At 40.5% G+C, this 14,188-nt stretch overlaps 1 protein-coding gene across 5 annotated transcripts in view; it reads left to right on the top strand.

Annotated features, from left to right (window-relative positions):
• The window catches only part of hdac4 (histone deacetylase 4), a 132,078-nt gene that overhangs the window by 53,525 nt on the left and 64,365 nt on the right, over positions 1-14,188 (top strand). For 2 of the 5 annotated variants that reach the window (XM_061053816.1, XM_061053815.1), the window contains exon 1: positions 3,442-3,914. The exons of 1 other annotated variant lie outside the window; for it this stretch is intronic. In XM_061053816.1, coding sequence (XP_060909799.1) covers positions 3,683-3,914 — 232 coding nt within the window. In that variant the 5' untranslated portion in view covers positions 3,442-3,682. Of the gene's footprint in view, positions 1-3,441; positions 3,915-14,104 lie in introns of those variants that run through there. 2 more of the 5 variants (XM_061053818.1, XM_061053819.1) reach the window with 2 other exon arrangements.

Raw genomic sequence — 14,188 nt, 5'->3', positions numbered from 1 at the left:
GTGCACTACAATGCTGTGTTAACACAATCATGGGACGTGTTAGAGTTAATTAAGTGGGTGCCAAGAGCCTCAGTAACGCTTCCTGTGCATGTGTGTGTGTTTGTCCTTTATTGGTGGAGTCTATTACAGAACAGGACTGAATAAGAAGGCAACAGCTGCAGCCGACGCTGGTGACCTTAAAAATCCTCGTTTTTTTGTTTGTGTGTTTTTCTGCATTTTTTTTATTACAGAGAAGTTTGGCGTCAAAAGTAGAATAAGTGTCAATCAGAGCGAACAGCGATTTAGAATAAAATGAGTAAAGAGGAAGAGTGAGGTGAAGGATGACGAGGACAACCGGGTGATGGAGACAGATTTGGGTGCATATTAAGCAGGATGACTAAATGATGCACAGGAGGAGGTACTGTAAGAGGAACAGAAGTCAGCACCTCTCAGAATCACTTCCACACATAGACGGGAATGTGGTTTTTGAGCATCTGCTTGTATTCGTTAATGTAGCTGTGACACGAGGACAAGGAGTGCAATGTAAAGAGCAGATAAACATGTTTTGATGGATCTGTGTGTGTGTGTGTTTGTGTTTGCTAAGCACGTCTCTGCATCCATCCCGCCACCATATAGCCTAAACTAAGCTCTTTTCTCCCCAAGCCAAAACAGCTTTCTCCCACTCTGCACAAATTAGCAGCAGCCCACGCTCCACTCACACATGACTGTCAAAGCACAGACACTGTAGGGAGTGAGGAGGAGTGAGGAGAAGGTGAGAGAAGTGATGAAGAAGAAGGGGGGGGGGGATTTTCATTCTGGCTTCTTTCATCGCAGCCTGGTGTGCTAGGTTGGTGATCGTCAAGAAACGTGACAGTTGTCTTTTTTTAAAAAATGCTTTGTGCACATGTCCGTTTTCAGTCTGCACTGCGCTGATATTAAAGCTTAGCAGAAAAATGAGGCAGGGGGCAAGCTGGGAGAGGAGGATGAAGAGCCGTTCCCACAGAAAGAGGCAGACCCTGTTAGCCAGCTTCTGTTTTTTTTTTTCTGAATGAACTGCTCATCCTTATTAAAACTTGTTAATTATATCAGAGCAGCCAAGATAGAAGGAGAGGGAGTGAGCAAAAGGTAAAATTAGTGCAATGAATGAAGGAAAGTGTGAAAACAATGAGACACATTTGTCACTGCCTTGTAAAGGCATTGGCAGTTCTGCATTTTGATGCGGTCAAGCCAATAAAGCCTCTTTGAATTAGAATTTGAAAGACAGAGACATGGGAGGAGAGCAGGAGCAGAGGTGGATGAGTAGAAAAAGAGGGATGAGGAAAGGCACATTATGCAAATATCAGCAGGCTCATTACCATTTCAAAACTCTGGGAAGGAAATTACGAAAAGTGGAGAGAAGCGTACTTTTGGGTTATGCCAAATTCATTCTCGCTCTCTCTTTATTTCTCTTAAATCTTCTCTCTCTCTCTCTCTCTCTCACTCACTCACTCACTCACACATTACCAGCCCTCCCGCTTGCTTTTGCACTCAACTCCACTTGTATTTCTCAGTATGAGCTGCTATTTCTGTGCTCACTTGGCCTCTTATTTTACATGCTCGATCTGCACATTTAGCTGATATACTGGGTGGCTGCGTTATAAGGTAAAACTTTTAAATACAGGGTAGGAATCTTCTTTTTCTCCACAATAGCCTCTTGATGAGGTCGCCAGTACAGTACAGCGAAGTCATTTCAATGTTAGTGATAATGTACGGTTATGTATCCAGAAGATGTTCCCCCCTCGTTACACCCATACCTCCAGTTTTAACCACTGAAACGGCAGGATATATCCATGTATTCATGCATTAATGTATTCTCATCCCCAAGATGGCCAATACAAACGCTTCATCATGGCTCTGGACGTCTCATCCATCAGCTCCAATATTACATTCACAGAGCAGCTGCAGTTAGTGATTGTTAAAGTCTGCTTTGGTTGAATGGCCATGAAAAATCAGCGCAGGACTTTTACAGATTAGACAGGGGTTCCATGTAAACCAAAACTCAATCACCAGTTCTATTAACTGGGGATGTTTAACGACTAATCCCCAGTTGGTTAAATGGACGTTTAAATTGAGACTATAGTTGAGCTGTCCAAAGTAAAGAAAACACTCAGAAAACAGTCAAAATTGAGCACAATTTAATGAAGTTGAGAAGAAAAATGTCTCGTGCAATAATTGTCATGATGAAATGTGATAACATTTCATAGCGGGATCACAAATGTCAACAATTAAACAACAACAACAACAATTTCAAATTGGTTTGCCGAGGCTGGCTAACATTAGCAGTGCTAGCTCCTCCTAGCAGGTAAATGTCCATGTGCCTGCGCTGAATGTAGCTACGTATTTCTCTGCTTTAAAAGCCATGACCCGATTGGCTGGCTGCATTACAGCTTAAGCACAATATTTAATCGGCTTTGTGGGCTTACGTGTACAATTAGTAATCATTTGTTGCTGGTGACGACTAGCAATGGTGATGATTGTGCACCACCAATTTATGTTTTTACAATACTCAACCGTCAATTTTTTTTCTGAACATTATCCAACTGTGTAAGAAATTCTGAGTTAGTACAAAACCAAACAGGTGTGGCAGAGTCGCTGTATTAAAAACCTGGTGTGAAAGTAGGCTAAATCAGGTTGTTCATAACAAATCCCATCCCTATTATTTATCTGCATGTCAATAAAGAATTCAAGACTTATCAGGTCACACATTTGTTTATTGGAACTCCTGCTTTTCAATCTTGCTTAGCTAGCTTCAAAAACTGATTGGCTTCATAGCTGATGAAGACAATCCAACTTGAGATTGGACTTGTAATGCAATCAGCTCTTCTGCATCCTTAGGTTGTAACTTGTGGTGATTTTTAGTTACTGTTGCGTTCCTCTCAGCGTGAACCGATCCAACAATCCTTTTCTGACCCCTTTCACTCACATGGCTTTTTGGACGTTTACTGAAAGTTTAAAGATGCTGTAAATTATAGAAACTTTTCCATTTGTCAATCTCAGGAGATCTGTGGTTTTATGACATACTTCCCAACCAGCGCCAACTGTCATTGCCTTGTCAAAGTCACTTACATCAATGTAATGTGTTGTGTGGTGGTCTGATAAACATTTTGACCAATTCTAAATGCTTTAGAAATTATGTTTCTATGAAATTGGACAAATTCTGGCCCAGAATAAAGGCAAAGGGTCATAACGTATTAACACTTTTTCAGACCAGAATCTAAATGTTCTTTGGACTCAATCTGAATTTTCACCATTTCATACTATGATCTTGTTTCCCACAAGTTCAAATATTGACATAGAGGGAAATCTCCATTTTGGAAGTCAACACCTTTTGAGAAGATCTGGAATTACACCCTCTGTTTGATCACTTATATTTCCTCCTGGCTTTGAATCTTTCTGGTGAATGCTATGCTGTGCGCGAGTGTTGAGATGCCAGAGATGAAGAGCGAGGTGTGTTCCAGAGGACACTGTCTGTAGGTCACTTTGACCGCGCGTAGACACTTGTGCGACAGCCAGACCCCTGCTGCCTCCCTCCCCACTCATTGGTGTGTGTGTGTGTGTGTGTGTGTGTGTGTGTGTGTGTGTGTGTGTGTGTGTGTGTGTGTGTGTGTGTGTGTGTGTGTGTGTGTGTGTGTGTGTGCGTGTGCGTGTGCGCGTGTGTGACTGAATGCTTGACCTTAATCCTGACACTGCAAATATGTGTGTTTGTGGTTGTGTAGGACATGTCCCTTTACATGTACAAAGCAGAGATTTGGGGAAATTGGCAGGCAAAACATTGGGTCCGCTTCTGTACCGTTCTCTCAACCCCACTTTCTTTTTTTTTTGTTTGCCTTTGCTGCAGTTGATGTTTAAAATCTCAAGTGGAAGAGAGACTTCCCTGAGGACAAGTAGTATCTATGGTGAGTCAAAACATTTTACTTTTAATCATAGAAGAAAGAAATGACCAACATCCTGAGCAATGCTGATATGCTAACACATTTTACTTTTCAGCATGCACTGTCACCGTTACCAACCAATAGATTGTAGTGATTTATTGTTTTCTTCCTAAACCCCAACACTGACAGAAGTAATCAACACCAGCTTGACTTGTCACTCTTTCCTAATTGAAGATTACCTGTTTTGTACTCACACGCTCACCAGGGAGCGCACATGCCCCTCAGGCCCCGGTGCCAATTCCCCAGATGGGAACCCAAAGCCCCCTACCGCCCCCACACACTCCCTGACCTGGCATGTGTGCCGCAGACTGGTGCCAGTTTGGTGCAGGCAGGAGTCAGTGGGCAGCTGCTTCTTTTCTTCTTTGCCACCATCAGGCTAAGGCACACTTAAGACAAACACACACACACACACACACACACACACACACACACACACACACACACACACACACACACACACACAGTAAAGACCCTATCAAAGTCATTACCCAAGGATTGATTCCAAACGTCTGTCCTGAACTTACTGATGAACTGAAATGAAATCCCGTTCACCTTACTCTTTCAGATTTTCCTGAATCTAATTTGTAATTATCTTGCACCTAATCATTTTAGATCATTTATTTCAATTGCAACAACAAATGAAGCTTAAAATCAGCAAGTTGACGACTTTAGGGAATCAGATTTTATTTGCAAAGCTATGAAGACACTGCAGAATATTTGCTGTGACTCAGTAGAGTGGGACGTCTCTCAGTCAAACGGTTGGCAGTTCAATCTCCAGATTCTACTGTCTGCATGATGAAACGTGCTCAGGCAAGACACTGACCTCCAAGATGTATGAATGTGTGTGTGAAAGGGTGAATATGACAAGTGGTCTTAACATGCTTTGAGTCGTCATAGAAGACTGAGAATCCAAATGAGTGAGGTCCAAAAAGGCAATCAATCAGTTAATTCATGCACCGACCTTTTTTTCAAGGCAGTATGATAAAGCAAGCCTAAAGGTATCAGAGAGCAGGGGTGAAATCAGGGTCGATCCTTAGAGACAGAATTGAGTTATAAAGGCAACACAAGAAAGTGTACCAGTGCCTAATTATATCTACAGACATAGCCTAAGGTTGTGGCCATCATGTCAACACCACACACACACACACACACGCACACACACACACACACACACACACACACACTCACTCGCACACTTTTCCCATTTGGTGTCTTAAGAAAGTATGGCACGAGAGCCAGACTTGTTTTTGTCTTCCAGCAGAACAGGCAATGCCTTAACCTACTTTGTCTGCCTCAGTGCCATTATCCTGACAGCCACAGCACCCAGACTGTGTGTGGTAGAAAGAGTTTGAGCTTGTGTGGTGGTAGGGGGAAAATGGTTTTACCATGTTACCCTGTCATGAATTTTATATATGGCCTGGTGGGTTTTGCCGGGCTGGCTGGCTGTGCTCAGACCTAGATGTCTGGAGTGTGGGGTGATGTTTGTCATTATGTTTTGCATGAATACACACTCTCAAGATTTGGAAATGATTGTAAATTGTGCTCAGTACAGATTGACGTTGAGTTACCTAAACACTTGAAAACAAAGCTCTGATTGGGTTGGGATGCTGTGTTAAAATACGAATCAAATTGACAATGAGTGCATAGTTTCAGTTTGCACATTCAATATGTTGTCTGTGTACTGTTTTCAAATGAATCAACATGAAAAGTGTTTTGTAGTTACATTTTACTCTGTGTTCTTACTTCTTTTATATCAGAGTTGTATCACAGCTTTAGCTCTTTTAATGAGTCTAAAGCCTCTTTTGCACTCCTGAAAATGTCTCGACAATGTCCAGGTTGGCTGCACTTGTCAACCCAAATGTCAGAATCAGTTGACCTGCACTTTAAGCATGTTTTTTTTTCCTGCAAGCACTCTTCTCACAAAGTCTGAATGGATGAATGTGTGACGGGTTGGCAGCAGGTGAAAGTCTGGATTATTCATCGCCAGGCAGCAAGAGAGCAGGGTGATGACATTCTTCACATTGAGCAGTTCCTCTTCTTTTCACCCATTACTGCTTTGCCTCTGTTTCTTGTATATTGATGTCAACTCGCGAGTTTTCATTTTTAAACGTCCTTTCACATGTTGCCGTGATAATAACCCAGAAACATTAACCATTACTGTGGGTGTACTTAAACCAAATAGACTTTTTCCAGACACGTTCAACTCTGGAAATCTCCCATTCTGTAGGTCATGTGTGAAAAAGAGGTTCTGGAAAATGTCAGGACCTAAAAATCTGAAAATTGTCTGTAAATGGTTCTAAATTTATGTTTGAAATGGGCTGAAATTGTGAGATCTAAGGGGAATATCTTCTTGGATGATAGAAAGTGAGAGCTGCAGATCATTATTGCTGGATTTTGACGTACTGTATCTGTGGTTTCCATTGGCTGCTCCCTCTACAAGTCAAGGCAGATGTCTAATTGGTGATAACAATTAGATGACGCAAGGTATCGCTAACATATCAAACTATGATTTTTACCTGTGTCTTGGTTATGTGCTGATGTGAGGATAAACAGCCAGATATGATGTATATGTCACTCTGGCTGTTCACTTCCTCTTACACTCACTTGTTAATGCAGAGGTGTGTTTTGTAAAGGCTTTTTAAAAGCCAAGGCAGGACCATATGATTCCAGAGGAGTTCTCTAGAAGCTATCTATTATGTATGACCACTCCAGGGTTCAGACCTTTGCTTTACGCTCACAAAGGGGCTCTGCTTGCTCCTGGCCAACAACGCCACCATGACCAGAGGTAGGCCTTCCCCTTGTCCGGGAAGAGGAGTTCATTAGAGCCAAGCCCACAGCCGTAATAGCTACGAGATGGACAGCAGTAATAGACTGCATTTATCCACACACTCCTTTAAGAGAAGACATAGACTATATACATATCTGTCTTCAGTCATTAATACCAGTTTTCAAAGTCGAGTGGTGTTGCAAGAAGTCATCGAGAAAACACTTTGTCTTTGGCAAAGCTGAGACGTCAGCTCCTCTTTAATTACTGAATGACAGAATGAACAGGCCTCACCAGTGCACTGTACATTTGTCAACTGAAGAGATCTGTTCAAATCTCTAAAATAATGTACAAATCTTTTCTCAGATTAGCTGTTTCCACTCACTCTATGACTCCTTTCCTTACAGTTTAAAGTTGAACTCTTCTTTCTTTATTATGTTGTGGTTTCCATTTATATAATTTTTCCCTCTATATTTGTGTACATCTTTAGGATATATTGGTCGAGCCCATTTTAGCCCGGTGTAATCCTCACTGAAGAATTTGTTGAGTCTAGCTTCGGTGCACAGGGGCATTCCCGTGACCCATGTGATTTAAAGTGCATTTGGATCGCTGTGGTTAGCTGACATCTCTCATAACTTCAGTTTAGCATCGCCGACAGCTAATGGCTCTCTGTCTGCTGCAAACTCAGAGCAGACTGGAAAAGCATTACCATTGAGACGGAAGGAGAGGGCGTAAAATATGAATGAACGGAGCTCCCCACAGAAGCATGCTCGCTCAAAACAACTCTTTGTCTTACCTCGTCTGGGTTTTTAGGAAGCTGGTTTCTAAGCTTTGATGCTTTGAGGTTTTTCCTAGAACAGTCTGGAGTAGATTCTTGTTTTGGGTATTTTTTTGCAGAGCTTGTTTTACCTCAACAGTCCGAGGTGAGGAGACGAGAAATGTGTCCATTTTTTAGTGGGTATAAGTGTGCACATGTACCTTTTTTTAGGCAGAATTTTGCAGACAGATAATTCTTGTGTATGAAAATGTTTAAATGGTGAGCGTACATTCAGCTAAATCATAGTTATAATAATATAGCCTTTGTTTTACGAGCTATAGAAGGATAACATTTCAAACCTGTCTTGTCTCAATCTGTGGATGAGTTCAGTGGGTTTCTTTCTTGTTACAAATAAATAATTTTAGCAAACCAAAAAGCATCACTAAAAGCCATGTGAGAAGTTTTATCGTTTTGCTATCTGCCCAAATCCCAAGAAGTCAAGATCAGACATTTTCCACCTAGCTTCTAAAAGAGTTGATTTCAGTTGATTTTGCTTTGAAGAAGAAAAACATCTTTAACCGTGTTAGTGTCTGCTGGTCTGAGATGCATTAGCTTTTCCTAATAGACTGTTTTAAACATCTAAGTAGTCTCAGCGATGTCCCCCATTGGTTTCTAAAGAGAAGCCAATGGATGGAAAATTCCATATTGGAAATGCTACCATGCTCCTTACTATGTAAACTCTTAACTAACTCTTCATGTTTAGATAATCAAATATTGTAACATATATATTTTTTTAAAGTAACCCCCAGTTTGGCTGTTAACATGTTAATTTCTGCTGTAAAAATAAGCATTTTAATATAGGTTTTATCTGGACTCCTTGGTTTTTGCAGCCAGCCTCAAGTGGTCACTCAAGGAACTGCATTTTTGAAAACTTCAGCACTGTCTTCATTTTCCAACATTGGACTTCGCTTCTTGCTTTTTCCTGTTTTGTGAATTTTATTTATCTTCTTGCACTGAATTATATATTAAACACATTGCTGTGTAGTTTAATCTCTAAAAATAAAAATGCAAACTACCTTTTACAAAAAAAATAGACATGTTTCATATTATTAGCCGAGCAAAATCAATGGAATTCCCTAAAATGTTCTGAAAACAGTCATTTCAAACATTGACAGTCTGGAAGTTTCATGTGACAGTAAAAGCATAAAAACAAATGTTCCTTATTTAAATCTGCCTTGCTTTTGTCTCTCATTTCCTCATATTTTATAACTAAATGGTTTGACCTGTTTAAGTTGGCAGATCAATCCACTGTTTATATCCATGCATTCTTTAACTCTTCTTATAAACAAACAGTCCTCAGCCCTGTGGGAGAGGCGCTCGTTTCCAAAGATGTTTTACTGTAGCTGCTTCACAACAATAAAGTTTATTTGTCACTCAGCCAAACGTCTTTGTCTTCGTGGCTGCGACATTGATTCCTATCCTCTTTTTCATAGAAACATGACGCACAATGCAGAGCAGACGTACAACAAACACAACAAAACACTAATTACTATAAACACCTTCTTCTTTTGAATGGAGCAACTTACTGTATGTCAAACACTCTTCTGCTTTGAGTCCTTAAGCCATCTTACTGAATCTATGAAAGTGAATGATTTATAAAAACAGTGTTTATCCTATAAGTCATTTTTTACGATTTTAACTATTCTTCATCTTTAAGAAGGAGTGCACTTTTCCTTACTTTTTAAAAATTGCTGACATATTGAAATAATTTGAGAGCAAACCTATGACAGCTGAAAACACTGACCTATAACACTGCAATTTGCTGTGGTTCTCTTCTTGTGCTGATCTGTTAAACAAAAACGGATAAAATATGTTTTAATGACTACGATCCTTCTGCCTTGTATTTGTTAAGTAATAGAACTGGCTGAATATGCAAGGGAGAAAGTACAAGATTTTGGCACAAAACAATACTTCCTCTACACTTCAGCTGTGTTGTTATAGCAGTATTGAATGAAGACATAAGTGTACTGTACGGTCGGGTTGTCATATTCTGCATGAACTGAGCATGTTGTGATTTGTATTAGAAACTCAAAACATTGCCTGAATCTGTTTTTATTTCAACAGAAAAAAAGTATCATTATAAAATCATTATAAAAAGTCTAATGATTGCTTGGAATAGTAATTTCCAGAGATAGTATACTCAATGAGAGAGAGGGGGGGGGGGGGGGGGGGGGGGGGGGGGAGAGATTCAGAGATGTAGAGAGGGGTTGCAGAGAGTATGTGTATTATAAATAACCCAAATCAATAATAAACGACACAGTACCTCACATATTTGGAGTCAGGTCTGGGGTCCCCAGGGGAGACAGATGAAAAAAGCATCCCCCCTCCCCCCTTCCACTCCCCCTGTCACTGGGAGGAGGGGGAGGAGGGGGGGACAAGAGCATAAGAAGGTACAAAAATAAGACTTGCTATCTTTCTCTCTCCCCCCGTCTCCTGAGCATGAACCAGCCTGTGGTTATGGTTTGCATGGATGCTCTGTGTGTGTGTGTGTGTGTGTGTGTCTGTGTGCGCACATGTGTGTACATCGGGAGGCGGATGCCGTCCATTACTTATTCATCAGGCCTGTCTGCCTGGCTGCCACACTCTGTATTTCAGCATGCCTTGCAATCATTATGCCACATGCATTATTTAAGGCACAAGTGCACGCTGAGTCTGATGCAGATAGCTACATGAGCTATTTATCTCGGAGATGCTCACTTATCGCCTCGCCTGGCTCTCTCATTGGTTGTAGCAAATAACTGCACGAGCCCTCTGCCACAATGGAAGTTCACTGTCTTATCTTTGGCATATTTACAACCCTGCTCCCTCTAGCACCCTCACTTTCATCCAACAAAGCGACATGTCAATACAACATCACCTCTCAGGTCCAGTGCATGTCGGCAGTCAGTCACGAGCGTAAAGACCTGGATGCTAATGCACAGAACAACTACAACACCATCAAAAAAAGTGTTTTAATGATTCACGATGTGTCGCCATTTATAACATGCAATGCATCAGATCACGTTCAGGCAATTCATCACACAAATCAACTTTGATTTAACACTTAATTATTCTGAAAGGGCTCCTGTAGGCTTCCTATAAAAACACATTCTAACAACTGGCTTCTCCATAGACCTTCTTCTTTTCATTTGTCACAGGTGCTTCACTTAAATGACCTTTTTTCCTGTTTGTGTCTCTTGAGTGCTTTAAAAAAACGAATCAGATGACTTTATTGATGATCGTGGCGCTGTTCCAAAGGTTGAATCGTTTTGAACTGAGAGCGCTAAAAACACCTAACTACATTGGTTTTGTTGTTTTTCTTCCATGAACTCTACTATGTTTAACTCTGAACAGCTGACACAAAATAAGTTATGTCCTTGTCTGTTCAAAAATGCATAGTTCTCACCATAGCACTCGACATGTTGATACCTTCGTCTTGTTTTCCTTGCTGTCTTTCTTCTAAGCATACTGTATATGCTGTTGGACTTTAAAGCCAGGAGTCGATACCCCTATATGCCGGTTTGTAGATGTACATACTGTACATGCTGCTGGAGTATAAGTTCCACTTTGATAAGTTCAATTTAGTACGATTTCATTTGGACTAACATGTTTACATGCATTTTAAAAAGTCCAGTTTTGGACGGACCTACTCAACAAATCCACATTTTTTTAATACCATGTGAACACACTGACTTTCTTTGATGGCTCTTTCATGCAGATGTGTATTCCTGATTTCATGGTCTGTAGTCCTACTGTGTTACATCTGTTGATAGAGTCAGAGTTGGACAAGTTTTAAGACAGTAAAAAAAAAAAAAAAAAAAAATGCTGTGTTGTAACCAGAAACACATTTTTTCACTGCCTGTCCACCAGAGTCTTTCTGGTTCTTTTTGTGTACTCGTCTTTCTTCTCCCCGCCTTCTGATCTTTGACCCTTTGACTAACCAACTAACCTGATGTACATACATTGACTTTGACCTCAAAGTTCATGGGGTTCTCTTCATGCTCAGAATCACAGTCTGCACTCAGCTCTCTGATCGGTGCTACTCTGTGTCGAAAAAGGAACAAAAGGTGTTTGTGTACGTGTTTGTTTGTAATCGTGTTTTTTTTCTTCTTTGCTCAGTAGCATTCATTGTTATCAGTGTCATGGCTGTATGAAGCTCCACTAAGCCTTTGACGTCAACACCATACAGCCAGCTGATAACGCAGCCCGTTATCGCAGCCAGGTGTGTGGGTGTGCTGTCTGATCAAACAAAACTTGGCTTCCTGGATTGTACGGTGAACTTCAAAAATAGCTCTGGTAAACACACACAGATAGAGACAACCCCATACACTCCAGAAAAGAAAAAAAACCGCATAAAGTAGATAAAGAGATGTGTGCAAAAAATCAGTGCACGTACATGAACTCAGATGGTGTGACTTCTGTTTGTTTGCTGATTTCTTAAACTACTAACTAAGGTCTGATATTTATACATTTGTTACAATAAACAGGGTAAGTGAATGCGTCACAGAGAACAGAGGGACAGCTGTGGGATCAGGCTGCAACACAAGCCTAACTCTAACTGGTTTAAGAAGGTATAAATAGTTATTTTGCTCACCTTTCAGACTCGCACACACCCACAGGTGTTCTCATGTGTCGTCACTGATTTAACTTCTCGACTGTGTAGGTGTGTACTGACTTTATTAACGTCTCTCTCACTCTCTGGTTAGTTTTGTTCTACCTGGTAGGGCGGGTCAATTAAATTACACCTTATTCTTTCTCAGGTTGTTGACATCGCATAATTACATGTATAGTACACCCAGCCGTCACAGTAGCATGGGTGTAATTAGTCAGGATAAGTCAAAGAGGAAACTGCTCGTGAATGACGATCATTTCAGGGTGTTGATCGGTGTACTGTGGAAGTTAATGTGTCAATGGATGTCCCCTTCATGTTGTTGTGCCCAAAGCTGGTCTCAGGACACCTTTTTAATACAAGCTTCTCTGCATACCCAACTAAAGGTTTGTCAGTTTTGTTTTCACTCCGACGCCACACAAAACTACTATACCAGCATTTATGAGACTCATGTACGATGCACTTATGTCCAGAGTTTCCAACAATTACTTGCGGTCGTTTGGAAATTAAAACATTTCCAGATGTCTTATATATCAGATTGTTAAGTTATGGCAGTGTTGTTTTTAAAAATATAGAATGTAACTGAAGGATATGAGTCAGTGGGCTTTAGGATCTTAAGTTCCCAGAAAAACAACTGAGCTGGGGCGCTGGTGGCACAGTGGTTAGTCCGCGCGCCTCATGTATGGAGGCAATAGTCCTCAAAGCGGGCGTCCCAGGTTCAAATCCAGCCTGTGGCACTTTTCTCGCATGCCATTCCCCACTCTCTCTCTCTCCCTGATTTCTGAATCTATCCACTGTTCTATCTCTCCATTAAAGGCACAAAAAGCCCAAAAATAAATCTTTAAAAAAAACAAAAAAACAACTGAGCTAAAGTTAGCTGCATCTCAGTCAGTGATGGACATGGCCGATTCAACTTAAAGCTGGATTCTCAAGGTTTACAGGCTGCCATGTTTTCCCCTGCATTGCTCTGTGTTCTTAGTTAAGAATAAGATACTGAAAAGTGCAAAGATTTGACTAAATCAAATGTGTGTCTTCACAACCAATGACTCTTAAACCATTGACTTAGAGAAGGGCAGCTGTACTATATGTAGCTGTTTATTGTTTTCCATCTTAGGCATTAAAATTACATTTTTCCAAACAGTCTGGACTGTACAGTATATCCTTCCAATAACTGATTTTACAGTTGAGTCCGGAAGCCTCAAAAAGAAAAGAAACAACTTTGCTCTTCTGTCTTCAGTTTAGTGGTTTAGACTGCAGATCAGATCTTTTATATTGTTTTTAGTATTGTGGAGGTAGTCTGCATGTTTGAGTCCAAGAGACAATTCCTACAGGGACAATAATGCATATCATATGGTATGGTATCATTCATGTTGTAATGCATGTCATTTACAATACCAGCTGTGGAATCTTCTTTTGAATCTTTGTTGTCGTCACGGTCAGGTTTAATCCAAAACTCTTCCTGTCTTTGAAACGGGGTAGTTACTTTTGAAAGTGAGGGCTGGCCTCAATATAACCATCCTCATAACATTACAACCTAATCCTATTAACATCCTGTCTACTCCACTCTCTCCTACTGGCTGTGAATCAGACTGCACATTGAAATGACAGAAATATGTCAGATGTCATTTTTCAGAGACGCACTCTTCATTAGTGGACTCTGATGCCCCTCGACAGACTAATTGCTCCTCTTAATCGTTCAATTAAAACCTCATCACTTATTTGCAAGTCATTTTTCAGCCTCCATATGTTAATCTGCATCTCTGGACTGGTTCAGTCCCAGTCTCTGTGTGATTGTTTTTATCTGCTTTTTCTTTCAAAGAGTAACTTTTCTCTTTTATATTTTCTTCATATTGCTCTTCAGATGTTTCAAGTGTTGTATCATCCTTCCCGTCACACATCGCAATCTTCTGTTTTTTTTTTTCCAAGAAGCAGAATTTCAAAATTAAAGTGTACACGAGTTGATAAAGCATCTAAGCAGAAAGTTGGATACAAAGCTGTAATTATCCCTTTTGTATGAAGTTTTACAGTTGAAAGACAAAGCAGTGATAATAAAAATCCAGACCAGTTCA

This window comes from Labrus mixtus, chromosome 13 (genome assembly GCF_963584025.1).
Source record: "Labrus mixtus chromosome 13, fLabMix1.1, whole genome shotgun sequence".
Classification (NCBI taxonomy): Eukaryota; Metazoa; Chordata; class Actinopteri; order Labriformes; family Labridae; genus Labrus; species Labrus mixtus.
This window is presented reverse-complemented; position numbering and strand designations above follow the sequence as displayed.